The sequence below is a fragment of the Carlito syrichta genome, unplaced genomic scaffold (genome assembly GCF_000164805.1).
Source record: "Carlito syrichta isolate Samal-C Ts95f unplaced genomic scaffold, Tarsius_syrichta-2.0.1 Scaffold314997, whole genome shotgun sequence".
Lineage (NCBI taxonomy): Eukaryota > Metazoa > Chordata > Mammalia > Primates > Tarsiidae > Carlito > Carlito syrichta.
Window position 1 is genome coordinate 389848 of NW_007259093.1, and position 16032 is coordinate 405879.

The 16032-nt window shown below is 41.1% G+C and overlaps 1 protein-coding gene across 1 annotated transcript in view; it reads left to right on the top strand.

The window, feature by feature from the left end:
• LOC103274839 (coagulation factor VIII-like) overlaps nucleotides 1-15783 on the top strand; it is a gene marked incomplete at its 3' end in the record, with an annotated part of 111613 nt that extends 95830 nt beyond the window's left edge. Inside the window, exons 16-23 of the mRNA XM_008072261.2 lie at nucleotides 2280-2492; nucleotides 3127-3355; nucleotides 3567-3749; nucleotides 5028-5144; nucleotides 5663-5734; nucleotides 7282-7367; nucleotides 11508-11663; nucleotides 15747-15783. Of these exons, the coding sequence (XP_008070452.1) occupies nucleotides 2280-2492; nucleotides 3127-3355; nucleotides 3567-3749; nucleotides 5028-5144; nucleotides 5663-5734; nucleotides 7282-7367; nucleotides 11508-11663; nucleotides 15747-15783 (1093 nt within the window). The remainder of the gene's footprint in view (nucleotides 1-2279; nucleotides 2493-3126; nucleotides 3356-3566; nucleotides 3750-5027; nucleotides 5145-5662; nucleotides 5735-7281; nucleotides 7368-11507; nucleotides 11664-15746) is intronic.
• Nucleotides 15784-16032: the final 249 nt, after the last annotated feature.

A 16032-nucleotide genomic window follows, 5' to 3' on the forward strand; every position in this document is an offset into this window, starting at 1 on the left:
AGCCCAGCGGGTCGAGGCTGCGGTGGCCGGGAGCAGCCACTGCACTCCGGTCTGGGCCACAGAGCGAGACTCCGGCTCAAAAAATAAAAATAAAATAAAACAAAAAATAACCCCATAATTATCAATTTGGTGTATATATTTATCTCTTTTCCTATGTATTTTTCTCTTTATATATTAAAAAGTATACCATATATAAGTTTGCTTCTTGTTTTTTGACTAAATAAGCATTTCTTATGTCATTAGAAACACATCCTAACTGGGTGTAGTGGCTCATGCCTGTAATTCCAGCACTTTGGGAGACGGAGGCAAGAGGATTCGAGACCAGCCTGGGCAACTTGGCGAGACCTCATCTCTACAATAAATCAAAAAATTAGCCAGATGTGCTGGTGTACGTCTGTAGTTCCAGCTACTTGGAAAGGTTGAGGCAGAAGGATCACCTGAACCCAGCAGGTTGAAGCTGCAGTGGCTGTGAGGGCCACTGCACTCCAACCTGGGTGACAGAGTGAGACTCTGACTCAAAAAGAAAAAGAAAAAACAGAAACATATCCTAAGTATCTTTTCTAAATGACTACATAATAGTCTAGTGCATGAATTTACGAAACCATAGTTTATGCAACCATTTGCTATGAACAACCTTTTGACAGTTTCTTTTTTTCAGTATATAAATAATTCTGTAATAACTCTTTTCCCAGGATAAAATTCTAGAAGTGCAATGTATGTGAACACTTTAAGACTTTCCCTTATAAATTAACTGGTAATGATTTTTGCACATTTGTGTTTTTTGAAGGAATGCTTTCCTTATTAATTATATTACCTTATATATGAGACATTAAGCCACTGAACATTTTAGTGAAAAGTATTTTTCAAGTTTGCTGTCTCTTAAATTTATATATGTTGGTTTTTATAATAAAACATGCTTGAATTTTTAGGTAGTAGCCCATCAATTTTTCTTTTTTCTACTTTCATGGCTTTTATGTCTATAAAACTCCTTCCCTATCCAGAGATTTTTGAAAAATCACCTGTACTTTCTTTTAGTTTATTTTTTTACATTTAACTTTTTAATCCATCAATAAATCTTGTAGACTAAAAGTTATTTGGCGCATTGTATGAGCCAAAGATCAAAGTAGTTTTCTTCTTCTTTCTTTTTTTTTTTTTTTTCAGAAAATATCCATTGTCTCGATTGTTTATATAAAGGATATAGAAGGATCTAAAATTATGGCATTGTGGGCAAATGTTTATGCCTTGCACTTAATTTTACTTTCCATATGTTCTATGACAAATATGTATATTTTTTAAGTCTGGAAAACAAGTCTTTTATTTATTTTTTGTTTTTTTGAGTTGGAGTCTCTTCTGTGGCCCAGGCTGGAGTGCAGTGGCACGCTCATGGTCACCACAGCCTTGACCTGCGGGCTCTGGTGATCCTTCCACTTCAGTTGAAAGTAGCTGGAATTATAGGTACATACCACCACGTCCAGTTAATCTTTCTGATTTACTGTAGAGATGACGTCTCACCAAGTTGCCCAGGCTGGTCTCGAACTCATGGGCTCAGGCAATCCTCTTGCCTCGGCCTCCCAAAGCGCTGGGATTATAGACTGAGTCACTGAGCCCAGCTGAAAACAAGTCTTTTAAAAAGATAATATGCGTTCTTCCTGGAATTTGCCATGAAGAAGTTTAAGTATCAGCTCCTGGGGTTATGATTTCTTAAAACCCCTGTGGTGACATTTTCCCCTCTACTTTGAAATTGCTTTTAAGTGTTTAGGGATTTTCTTCTTTGCAACATTGAGTTCAAGATTTCCTCTATAGGTTTTAGGCTTGAGTTCTAACATCCATCCTTTGTACCACTTCCCCCAGGGTACTAAAAATTTGGATTAAGACCAGAAGATGGGCATTCCTATTAGGGATCTAACCCCTAAGCTAAGGATTTTAAGATCCTAAAAGATGGCCGGGCTCGGTGGCTCAGCCTGTCATCCCAGCACTTTGAGAGGCCAAGGTGAGTGGATTGCCTGAGCCCACATGTTCGAGACAAGCCCGGGCAATTCGACAAGACCTCCCCTCTACAATAAATCAAAAAATGAGCTGGACGTGGTAGCGCGCGCCTGTAGTTCTGGCAACTTGGAAGGCTGAGGCGGAAGGATCGCCGGAGCCCAGCCGGTCGATGCTGGGGTGGTCGGGAGCGTGCCACTGCACTCCAGCCTGGGCGACAGAGTGAGACTCCAACTCAAAAAAAAAAAAAACAGATCCTAAAGGCTCTTGTTTTTGTGTTTTTCTCTCCTCTGCAGGTAACTTTCAAAAATCAGGCTTCTCGTCCCTATTCCTTTTATTCTAGCCTTATTTCTTATGACGATGATCAGAGGCAAGGAGCAGAACCTAGAAAAAACTTTGTCAAGCCTAATGAAACCAGAACTTACCTCTGGAAAGTACAACATCATATGGCACCCACTAAAGATGAGTTTGACTGCAAAGCCTGGGCTTATTTCTCTGATGTTGATCTGGTAAGCAGGTGTCTATTGTGCTGGCCACTTTGAAAACAAACGGTCCTTGTGTTGTCTGCTAAAAATTGTGGTACTTATCCTACATACAATGGGAAGTTTTAAATAGGGGAGGTGACATCATATTTGTGTTTTAGAAATGCTACTCAGAGTCAGACATGGTGGCTCATGTCTGTAATCCCAGTACTTTGGGAGGCCAAGGCAGGAGGATTGCTTGAGCCCAGGAGTTTGAGACCAGCCTGGGCAACATAGTGAGACCTCGTTTCCACAAAAATAAAAAATACAAAAATTAGCTGGGTGCGGTGGTGAGCACCAGAATTCCCAGTTACTTGGGATTTTGAGGAGGGAAGATTACCTGAGCCCAGGAGGTTGATTCACCAGTGAGCTGTGATTTGGGCGAAAGAGTGAGACCCTATTCAAAAAAAAAAAAAAAAAAAAAAAAAAAGAAAGAAAAGAAAAAGAAAAAGAAGAAGAAAGAAAAGAAAAAGAAATATCACAGTGGAACCTACTGAAGAGGATGAATTATACTTTGAGAAGATGGTGGCAGGTTGGAGCGGCATAAAAATTGATGAAAAATCCACTCTTGTTCGTAAGTGAGAGAGTTTATACTCATCGGATTGATGTCTTCCCTCCCTAGGAAAAAGATGTACACTCGGGCTTGATTGGACCCCTTCTGATATGCCACACTAACACACTGAACCCTGCTCATGGGAGACAAGTGACAGTACAGGAATTTGCCCTGTTTTTCACTATCTTTGATGAGACCAAGAGCTGGTACTTCACTGAAAACATGGAAAGGAACTGCAGGGCTCCCTGCAACATCCAGATGGAAGACCCCGCTTTTAAAGAGAATTATCGCTTCCATGGTAATATATCCCATGTCCAAATATTACTCACTGTGAAATGCAGTTTGCACTTTGACAAACGAGCCTTGAGCCAGAGACCTGGACATTGTATTAATTTAGAGTATACGTGTGGGAGTGGAATCCTCATAGGTGTCAGTATTTATGGTGGACTGGAGGGAAGGAAACTTCTATAATAGATTTTCACAGCCTTCTCTGTGTTCTCCTTCTCCAGCAATCAATGGCTACGTAATGGATACGCTGCCTGGATTGGTGATGGCTCAGGACCAAAGGATCCGATGGTATCTGCTCAGCATGGGCAGCAATGAAAACATCCATTCTATTCACTTCAGTGGGCATGTGTTCACGGTACGGAAAAAAGAGGAGTATAGAATGGCAGTATACAACCTCTATCCAGGTATGAGCTAGTCTGTGCTCTTTCTTCTACCTACTGTGTTTGTTGAGTGCTTACTGCAAATGGTTCAAGCACTGGGAATAGAATCAGTGAACAAAGCGAACAAGCTCCATGCTCTCGGGTAACTTACTTTTTCACACATACAGAGAGATAGGTAAATGAGCAAATGAACAAGATAGTTTTAGGTACAGAAAGTTGCTATAAAGGAAATAGAACCGAATAAATGGATAATTAATGCCACTACTCACGATGTTGATCAAAACACCATTTTATTTTGGTTACCCACTGTCCCTTTGAAACAGGTTTAATAGTTTCTATTTCTTTGTAAACATTCTGATAAACTCAGTGACTTTTCGGCTCACTCTCAAGTAATAAACAGGCCTGCAGTTACCTTATATCACATATCCAGTTCAAGTCAGAAATTACAATGTCCATTCCAAAAAATTAATCCAAATTCTGAACTTGATGTAAGCTCAACCTTCCGTCCCCCAACTTGAGCCTTCATTAGGCTGGACGTCTGCTTCGGGAAAGGGAGACATGCTTGAGTTCTCTTTTTCACTACTCTGTGATTATCATGCTTCCCCCATAACTCCCTGCTAGTTGTAGTTTTGAGCTCCAACATGGATAGGCTACAGATGAGGGGATAGGATAACTCTTGCAATTGGCACCATTGCTACAAGCTAGCTTCACACTGTTTGTACCTGGCATACTTAAGGCTGACTCTTTCTCTTGCAGGGAGCTCTTTAGAGACTTCCTCATGGGACTCTTCCCCATGAAACCCCCTTGACCTGGTTACTTTCACCCTTATTCTTGGTGGTCGATCGGGACTCCTGTCTTAGCTCCTTAGCAGTCACTTGCAGCTTCTTGCTGCTGAGGTGATTTTACCCCTCTAGACAGCTCTAGTGGACTGGATCCAATAGGACTTCGCCCTGATTTCTCTCTCCCCCAGAGCCCACATCCAGTCAATGGGAAATATACCTTTTGCACTGAAAAACCCTGGGAGTGCAAGCCAATCCTGATACTGTAGCATTTTCTTGCCCCCCGCCATTAAAACATAGTCACCCTGTCTCTCATTTCCAAGGGAGCAAGTGGGGGTGGTCAGAATTCAATCTCCAGTGCCCCCAACTATGGGGGTCACATAGTAAGCACTTTGGGTTTGGTGGGTCCAGGAATGGTGGAACTGAATTTGGTAGATCTGCTTTGATAGCCTGCATAAGCCAATGTATCCCATGATTATTTTTTGGGAAAAGAAATAATTTTTGTTCTTTTTGGTTTGATAAGGTGTTTTTGAGACAGTGGAAATGTTACCATCCAAAGCTGGAATTTGGCGAGTAGAATGCCTTATTGGCGAGCACCTACATGCTGGGATGAGCACACTTTTTCTGGTGTACAGCAAGGGTAAGTAGCAATGTGTCAGGAAATAAATACAAGCTCACATCATTATCAAATTTAAAAGAAATATTGCTGGCACAAATCATCAGAATCCCTCAGAGGAGGCAGGAAGATATGCTTGAAGCTTTGAACACTTTGAACCTAAAGCTCTAGATATTTAAATAAACTTTTTTTTCTCATTTTCACAACTTGGTGAAACTCCAAGATCTCCAATAGCAAATTTTGGAACTTAATTTTGATTTAGTTACCAAAGATAACTTACAAATATTACTGTGAAGAGTTTGAAGATTTAACGCCAAACAAGTAAGAGAACTGTTTACATGTGGACCTTAGTTTTCTCACCTGCAAAACGTGAATTATTGTAGCACCGTCCAGGTGAATGAAACGAGCTAGTACAGCTCTTGGTGCACAACAAACACTAAAAACTCAGCATTTGTTGATATTCTCTCATTTTCATTGACCTACATTTGAGAAACTGAATTTTGTGTCCTTCTAGCTACTGTGTTCCCTCTGTTTGGTTTCAGAGTGTCAGATTCCCCTGGGAATGGCTTCTGGACGCATTAAAGATTTTCAGATTACAGCTTCAGGACAATATGGTAAATACCATTATCTTTGTTCCAAGAACTTGGGCCGATTCTTTTTTATTTCTGTTAGAGAGTTTCAGATAAGCAGTTCATCTCCAAGCTTCTATTGGTTCTATTCCACAGATGCCGCTAAAATCCATCACCTCCTCTCCATTTCCCACTGTGACCGTTTTCATTTAGGTCACCATCATTTCTCACCTGGGCAATGACACTTCCACCTTAAGTATCCTCCCACCGTTCAGTATTTCACCCCTTGAGTTCATTCTCTTCGCTGTAGCAGGAAGCTACACTTTCCTATAAGCAGTCATGATAAAGCTTGAATAGCATCTATAGAGTTCTCGAACATTGTTTTAGAGCACTACTGCCCACAGGCCACCACCTATTTTTGTATGGCATGAGAGCTAACAACAGATTTTCCATTTTTAAGTTATTGAAAAAATACAAAGAATATTTAACGACATGTGAGAAGCATAAAATTCAAATTTCAGCATACATAGTAAAGTCTTATGTTGGGGCCAAGCATGGTGGCTCACATTTGGGAGACCGAGGCAGGAAGATTGCCTGAGCTCAGGGATTTGAGACCTGCCTGGGCAACTTGGCAAGACCTCATCTCTATAATAAATCAAGAAAAATTAGTCGGGCATGGTAGCACACACCTGTAGTTCCAGCTACTTGGAAGGCTGAGGCAGGAGGATCACCTGAGCCCAGTAGGTCGAGGCTGCAGTGGTCGTGAGCATGTCACTGCACTCCTGGGTGACAGAGTGAGACTCCACTGAAAAAAAAGCCTTATGTTGGAACGCGGCCACACCCATTTATTTACATACCATCTATGGCTACAATAGCAGTCACATAGTTGCAACAGAGACCATATAATCTCCAAAGCCTCAATTATTTACTATCTGGCCTTCTACAGAAAAAAAAGGTCGCCAACCCCTGTTTTAGAGGGGGAAAGTTCCCCTTGAGAAAGAAGCTTGAGAATTATATACCAAAATACTAATATTTTTCTCTGGGTGGAAGGATTACATTTAAAAATTTCTTTTATTTTTGCTTTTACTTATATTTTTTCATTTTCTAATTTTTCTACAGTGAACATATATTGTATAATAAATATATGGTAGTGCTGGTAACAAATTCCAGTATTAGCTGAAGTACTAAAAATCAAAATTATTAAATTTCAGAAAATAAAATGGACAGAATGACAAGCAAAATCCTTAAATAATAGTTGATACTGCTATGCTGAAAAGCCTTTATGTTGGCAGTAGTGGGAAACTGCCAGGGAGAGGGGGCACACTTCATCAATAAGGGTACCTGATCTCAAACCAGGCTAAGTAGAGACCAAAGAGAGGTCAAACTTTACCTGTACGATAACCATTTGTATACCTAATCCTGAATTATACCCCACATCTTTAAAATAACATAAAATAAAATTTAAAGACCTTTATGTTTTTCTCTATCTTCACCACAGCGAGGATTAACCTTTCTCAAGGGAGTAATTTTATTCTCAAATGTCTAGGACCAACCCAGCTGAATTTAATCTCTCTTTCCTTTCTTGGGCAAAGGACAGTGGGCTCCAAATCTGGCCAGACTTCATCATTCTGGATCAATCAATGCCTGGAGCACCAAGGAACCCTTTTCCTGGATCAAGGTTCGAAAATTTAATCATCAGTGATGGGACAGATGTCACATCATGTCATGTATTCCTCTGCAAGCTTGAAGCTTTATGCTTACAATCTTTATACTGCAGTAATTCCCATCCAACCCCTGCTAATAGATGAGAAAACTGAAGAATAGAATAGCTTATGATTTCCACAAAAGCATTCATGAATGTGAGACCTGGGAATAGAATTGAGTATACTGATGTGTCCTATTTATTTAGTCTTTCTTCTGAGATTAGAACATCTGAATACTTTCTACAGTATTGAACTCATCATCTCTCAAGATTGCGTATTCTATTATTAGATGCCTCACACTGCCTCATTGTCCTTTACTCCAATTCCCTTGATTTTAGCACAGAAATAAATGGTTCAATCCCTCATCCCACATACAAAGAAAATGTAACTTCTTTACTAAAACAGAATCTGGTTAACTAAGTTGTAATCAACACCCAAAATGGCGTCTTTAAGTTGGCTAAATCAATTTCTTTTAAAAGACCCAGTCTTTCGGATTTTTTTACTTCTCCATTTTCTCTAGAGCAGTGTTATCCAATAGAAATATGCAAGCCACAAATACAAACCACATGTGTACTTTTATATTTTCTGGTAGGTAAATTTTTTAAAAATGTGAAATTCACTTTACATTGTATTTAACTCAATATGTCTGAAAATATTATCACTTCAATATGTGGTCAGTCAGGCCTGTGATCCCTTCAAGAGCAGACAGATATGAACTTTTGGATCCCTTCTTCCTCTTCTTAGTTGGCTGAGGACATTCTCCTTCTTTTCTTTTTTTTTTTGAGTTGGAGTCTCATTCTGTCACCCAGACTGGAGTGTAGTGGCCGCTCCCAGCCACAGCAGCCTCGACCTGCTGGGCTCCGGCGATCCTTCCGCCTCAGCCTTCCAAGTAGCTGGAACTACAGGCGCGCGCTCCCACGTCCGGCTAATTTTTTGATTTATTGTAGAGATGAGGTCTCGCCAAGTTGCCCAGGCGGGTCTCGAACCCGCGGACTCAGGCAATCCACTCACCTCAGCCTCCCAAAGTGCTGGGATTATAGGCTGAGCCACCGAGCCCGGCTGACATTCTCCTTCTTTACAAGACTACACTTGCTCTTCCATTTTTCCTGAGGTTTAAATAGTAAATAGGGACTAGAGAAAAATTAACCAGCTTAGCAGTGAGCAGATGCAAAGAGCACGTTCTATGAATGTCTCAGCATTGTTTTGTAGACTCTGCCAATTTTGACTCAGTTTGAACTGCTGTTCCCTGATCTCTAAGTATCTTTTTGCTTGTGCTGTCAAACCACATTCTTCCCCTTGTATTTCTTTTTTTTTTTGAGTCGGAGTCTCACTCTGTCGCCCAGACTGGAGTGCAGTGGCTGCTCCCGGCCACTGCAGCCTCGACCTACTGGGCTCCGGCGATCCTTCCGCCTCAGCCTTCCAAGTAGCTGGAACTACAGGCACGCGCTACCACGCCTGGCTAATTTTTGATTTATTGTAGAGATGAGGTCTCGCCAAGTTGCCCAGGTGGGTCTCAAACCCGCAGTCTCGGGCAATCCACTCACCTCAGCCTCCCAAAGGCGCGGGATTACAGGCTGAGCCACCGAGCCCGGCTCAATTTAATTCTTATAATAACATTCTCAATTCCTTTTGAGGAATTAGATCTTCCTCACTGGAGACAATCTGATAAGACTAGCAAAGTGTCTTGTCCATGCCTAGCAAAGAACCCTGAGTGACACACCCTGTTGTTTCCACCTATTAGATTTGACCCATTGTTTCAGCTTGCCAACCTTCTGTCTCCCAAAGTATTTCCTAGTCTTTCTAGTTTTACATATTTACTGATTTGATCAGTAACGTTTTAATACTCTAGCAAAGTCCTGACCAAAATATTGACGTGGACAGGGCTTCCCTATCTGAGCACAACACAAACCAAGCTATTGAATCCTCACCACAACCTTATGAGGTAGATGTTACTATCATCCTATTTCAGGTAAGAAAATTGAAGTATAGACAAGTTATTCTGCCCCAAGCCACACAGCCAACAAGTTACTGAGCCAAAATTCAAGCCCTGAGAGTTGGGCTCCAGAGCCTTAATTTATAATTATTAGACTGTCCTCCCATTGGAATTCTCCCTTTAAGTTGATATCATCTACTGACTATCATCATTTGCCTTTGGAAATTAAACCAGTTACAAATCCACCTAATTGTGTTATTATCCAACCTTTATTAAATCACCTTATCCTCAGGGTGGTTTTTGCCATCTACCCTGCTGAGAGATTCAGTGAAACATTTTATTGATCTGGTAACTTTGTAAACTAAAGAATTGGTTTCCATAGGGCCTATGTTTTCAGGTAGGCTGCCAAGGCTGTAGTAAAACACCTGGCTGTGCAACATTGCGAGACCCTTTCTCTACAAAAAAGGGGAAACAATGCTGACTTTCCACTGCTGACTACCTGGTTGTGGTCACCTGGTGCTCCTCAAGCTGTTGTGCACTCTTCAGGCCTTCTCACCTTGTAAGCACTTCCTGACCTCCATCACCTTGTACCTTGCTAGAAGGTACACTAATCAGTGGTCTGCAGGGCACAATGGCTCTAATCCCAGAGCTTTGGAAGGCCTAGGCAAGAGGATTGCTTGAGCCCAGGAGTTTGAGACCAGTGTGAGGAACATAATGAGATCTTGTCTGTACAAAAAAATTAAACAAAAATTAGCTGGGCACAGTGGTGTAAGCTTGTAGTCCCAGCTCCTTGGGAGGCTGAGGCAGGAGAACTACCTGAGCCCAGGAGGTTGAGGCTGCGGTGAGCCATGATTGTGCCAAAGTACTCCAGTCTGGGTGACAGAGTGAGACTTCAATTAAAAAAAAAACTAGTGGTCCAAAAAAGGCTTGTACTTTATCTACATGAAGAAACATGATTTTTGCACCTGGTGATTTCAGTTGTTTATGCCACAACACCAAGAGGAAATATGAAGTGTCTGCAACTGGGAATACCATCTAATTTGAGAAAAGACAGTGCTGCACCTTCTGATAATCTTGACACTCTCTGTCCTGGAACCTGCTTCATTTTTCTCTTGCAGTTATCACTAGTACTTGATGCAGTTAACAAATAAAAAAATGAGAGTGACATAAGGTCTGTTTCCCGTACTCCATGAGAACAGGGTTTTGTCTCTTGTTTACTACTGTATTCCCTGTGCAAAGCAAGTGGTAAGCAATATCCTTTGAATGCGTATAGGACTGGAACTTACGGTCGACTAAAAGAGACAGTTACTAAGCATGAGTCATGACCGGTCCAATGTGGGTGTGCCAGGCATCTGTGAGAACATGTTAAGTTTGACTTGCTTATTAAGGCAGTAACTGATACCTCTTGTAATGCTGCATGATCCCTGGTTTCTTCATTATTATTCATCACTATTATTATTATTCATTGTTCATTCCAAAGCATTTGCTATGCATCAATATTATACCAGACACTATGTTAGCTGTTGGGACTGCAGAGAACATAAAAGCTAACATTTATTGAGTGTTTAGTACGTGCCTGGCACTGAACACAGCACATTACATGTATTAACTCTTTAATCCTTATGTGAGCCCTTTGACATAGGAACTATTATTATCTCCACTTGACAGATAAATGAAGACACAGAGAGGTTAGGTGACTCAAACAGGTCCACTGCCTTAAGGATCTCCGGTGAATAAGGAAGGAAAGCTAAGCAACCTGTATAAGATGGTGCAGCACTTTGCTAGGAGGAGAAATCGTTTCTGAACTAACATTTAAAGGAGGTGTAGCCTTTTATCACTAATGGTGATGTCGGGGCGAGTCTGGTGTGGGGAGAGGGGAGGAAACTGGCTTTGGCTAGGCTGAAGCTGAGGTGTGGGCAGCACAGAGGTATAGAGGAAATGAGGGCTCAGCGATTTGGAAGTGCTTTGTTTTGTCAGGAAGCAAGCTGGGAACTCAACAAGCACCTTCCAATTCATTCCCGCTGTTTATCCCACATCTTCACACACATCCACATTTCAACACTCGTGTCTATTTCACTTGCACGTGTAAGGTGATGATGGGCACACCTGTAGTAGTGTAGATTCTTCCCAAGCCAACGATTAATTTCAGGAGGTTAAAATAAAGTGTTGTTTTAATTGGTAGGTGGATCTGTTGGCACCGGTGATCATTCACGGCATCATGACCCAGGGTGCCCGCCAGAAGTTCTCCAGCCTCTACATCTCTCAGTTTATCATCATGTATAGTCTTGAAGGGAAGAAGTGGCAGACTTATCGGGGAAATTCCACTGGGACCTTAATGGTATGTAATGAGTCCTTTCTAGAGAATGCATGAATCTTTCATAGAGCTTTTGACAGATTTCAGGTACTGGACAAACACTGTTAGCTTCTACAAACTTAACTGCAAAAAAGAATTATTCACCTATAAGCAATAGGAGTGATTATGGACAAATCAACAAAAATGCAGCAGTGTCAAGGCTCTCTTAGATGATGGAAATGAAGAGATGCTCTACTGACAGAAATATGTGATTCGAGACTGGGTGTGCTGGTAAGATTGTGAATTTGCTCATGGATATCCTAGGTTTGAGGTGATAGTAGGGCAATCAGGTTGAAACATTGTAGGTGGAAAAACTTGAGTCTAGGAGGCAAAACCATGAAAGGAGATGAAGAGTTGTATCTTCCACATAAAAAGAGGGGGAGAAACCTTGGGAATTGATGAATTCTCCAGGGGTAGGCTCAAGACCCTTAATTAAACAAGCTTAAAACCTTAGCATTATTGTCTACTCTTCCCTTACTTTTATTTTAAAAATTGGTCAGTTTTTTATTCATAATGCGTCTCACATTCCTTCCGTTTCCACTTATACTGCTGTTACCACAGCTCAGGGCCCCATCACCTCATACTTGATCTGCTACATTGCTAAGGAGTCTTCCCCTACTCCTAGTCTCTTCTCTGATAAAAGCTGCACATCGTTTTCAAGATAATCATTTTGTCGGTCCCCTGCCTAAAACCTTTCAATGTCTTCCTGTTGTCTTCAGAATCTAGTTCAAAGTCCTCAAATGCTCTCAGCAAGATAACTTTTGTTTGTCCCTTGGGATACATTTTCCCGCGTCTGTATCCTGCTTCTTGTTCTGTGAGGCAGACCTGTATAGAATATATCAACAGGCTACCTTGTTGTCTAGCTTTTGCTTGGATTTCACCAAAAGGGAGCACTTTCAAAAGATCAGAGGAAAGGAGGAGAGTAAGACAGGCATATTTTGTTTTGTTTTTTGAGTTGGAATCTCACTCCGTCGCCCAGACTGGAGTGCAGTGGCATGCTCACAGCCACCCCAGTGTCGACCTGCTGGGCTAGGCGATCCTTCTGCTTCAGCCTTCCAAGTAGCCGGAACTACAGGTGCGTGCTACCACACCCAGCTTTTTTTTTTTTGATTTATTGTAGAGATGAGGTCTCACCAAGTTGCCTGGACTGGTCTTGAACCCGTGGGCTCAGGCAATCCCCTCACCTCAGACTGCCAAAGTGCTGGGATTATAGGCCTGAGCCACTGCGCCTGGCCTGATAGGCATATTTTTTCTTCTCTTTTTTTCCTTGTAGAGAAGTTGACTTTATCTCTCCACTGGTGGTCACTGCTTTCCTCAGAGTGACTTTCTCTACCTGTACCAGTTACTGTTGCTGTGTACCAAACTACTCCAAAATTTAGTGTCATATAAACAACCATTTTGTTTTGTTCATGGATTCTGTAGGTTAAGACTTTGGGGCACAGTGGGAACAGGTGGTCTCTGCTCCACAACATCTGGAAGCATCTTCACTTGCATTTCTGGTGGTTGGTGCTGTCAGCTAGGACAAAATCTGAGGTTGTTGACTGAGGTAACTTTACATGGCTTTTCCCTGAGGCCTGGACTTTCCCACAGTTTCTTACATGTCATTTTAGGATTCTGCTGTCTCTCCTTATCCCTTCAGGCCTAGGGATGGTAATTCCCTATCCCCACATTCCTAACTGGTACCTTTATTAAATCTTCCTCAAATTACCCTAATTTGCGTGTTTCCTGTTCCTTGTCAGAACCTTGTTTCATACAGTAATTGGTGCCAGAAGAAGCCCCAGGAAACAGGTCCTCAAAATGCAGTTCTATGATTATGTTGCTAATATATATTCAAGAAACACAGAGGTAACTTCTTTGCCTGGGGAGAGGAGTGGTGGTTGGGTAATCTATGACTGTGGTGGTACCACAATTTCTCAGGTTATCACCAGTGATACTATGGGTTGAGTTGCAAATGGCAAGTAAGACATTATGGGGCTTAAATAACGGAGGCATTCAGTCACCATGGCAACAAATGTAGCATTACCTGATTGTAGAATGGCCTCTCTTCTTTATACAGCCCTAGAGGGCATACACAGGGAAAAAGAAACTCAATGTTATGAATATATACAAAAAGGAACACATCCATGGAGCACTGGAGGACTCCTCCATATCCTGTGGTTATAGGCAAATACAACTTAGGTCCTGAGCATAATTCAATTCTCCACTCCACCAGATCTGTTACACTATGAGAAGGGCACTGGTGGGAGGGAGTGGAATTCCTTTAAGTCCTAGACAGACATGGATGAGGCTGAGAATTGCAAACCTCCAAATCCCCCTGAACAACCTTTGCCTCTCCCCAGTCTCAGAAGCAGTCATCCTTCCTCTGCATAAAAGCCTTTCAGTGGCTATAACCGGGGTCATTGCCTCACAAGCCAGTAACTTTTCTCCTTAGAGATTCTATTTGGCCACGGCAAAAGTCGGATGAGTCATGAAAAATGACAGTAGATCATCACAAATTTAATTAGGTGATGATGTCAAAAAACAATTGCTATTCCAGATGATACCACTTCCAAAGCAAGTTAACACAGCCTTAGGAACCTGACATGGAACTGTTAACCTAGAAAAATGCTTTTTTGCCTTCATTTCCATTGATAAGCAAAATCGGAAGAGATTTGTATTGACCAGGTAGGAAAACGAGTATTCACTTTACTGTCCATGCCTTACGAGCTCCCTTTTTATTTGTCATAATATAGACTCAAGGGACTCCAAACATCTTTACATCCCACAAACACCATGCCTGTCCATTGCATCGATGGTATTCTGCTGGCAGGACCTGGTAAACAGGAAGTAGCAATCCCTCTAAATGTTTTTATGATTGAGAAATATACATACAAACACAAACAATGTATATAGAACATAAAATGAATATGTGTATCTTGTTCCTAAATTTAATGGGAGTGTATCCCATGTTTCACTGTTTAATATAATGTGCACTCTCAGTTTCAAACAAGTACTATTTATAATGTTTAAAGTTTCCTTCTATTTCTATTGTATTTAGAATGACCACTGAATTTTATCAAATGTTTTTCCGGTATCTTTGACATGATCACATTTCTTCACCTTCCTATTGTCAAATTATACTTAACATTCAATTTTGTGCTGGCAAGTGGTTAGCAACCAACTCAGGAGCAAAGTGAGGGGAGGTTAGGGAGAAAAGGCCTTGATCTACGACATTTGCTGGTTTCCATGATATAAATACTACACCCATCACGCCTGACTTCAAGCTACAGATGTGATATCACTGAATGGGGGGGTTGGTTCTCACAAGCCATTGTAAGGAGGCTCTAGCACACAACTCTACCATATTCCTGGGAAAACTGTTCCCAGTTATCGTGTATTAATCATTTAAAACTTAGCTGAATCCTACTTGCCAATATTTTATTTACAATTTCTTTATCTATATTCATAAATAAAATTGGCTTAACATTTTCAGGGGCTTTATCAAGTTTTGGCATTAGGGTTATATTAAACTTGAAAATAGACTGAGAAAGCTTCCATTTCTCATGAAGTCATTACTCTTGAATAGTTTAATTAATGTAGTAATCACATATTTAATGAAAGCTAGAAGGAAAAGCCAATTGAGCCTTATGCTGTATTTAGTGACAGATATTTGACTATCTTTCCCAGTCCTTACATGATTGTATTTGCATTTGAGTTACTTCGAGTTAATCGCTGTATATGTGCACGTTAGAGTCCTATCTTCTTTCCTGTGCCATATATCTAGATTTGTATACACACGTGTCCTTTTTCTCTTTATCAGAGTTGGCAAGTGTTTGCCAGTTCTATTGGATTGTCAGAGAATCAGCTCTTGGTTTTTGACTCAAATGTAGTTTTGAAAGAGTTGTTTCTGGTTCATTAGTGTCTGTTCAAAACCTTGGAAATTCTCTTACTTTCTTTTTGGTTGTTGCTGTTTCCTCAAATCTGGAGCTGAATGCCTAGTTCATTTATTTTTCAGTCATCCTTGTGTTTCAAGGATAAGGATAAATTACTTCTAGTTATTAACCACCCTGACGTTTATTCCTTTAACAGTTATGGAGCAACGACAATGTTCTGGCTTCTAGTGGGGGTATGTGAACTATAGCCCACGAATTTGGCCTGAATCCTGCTTTTGTATGAACTGTCAGTTAATAATGGGTTTTACGTGTTTAAGGGATTACAAAAACACACATACAACGACACAAAGACTAGGCAACAGGGACCGTTTGTGGCCTGTAAAGACTAACATATTTCTATCCGGTCCCTTACAGAAAAAAGGCTGTGGACTAATTGCGGTCTTGGTCATCTTCCTCCAGTGTAGTGGTTCTCAAATGTCTTT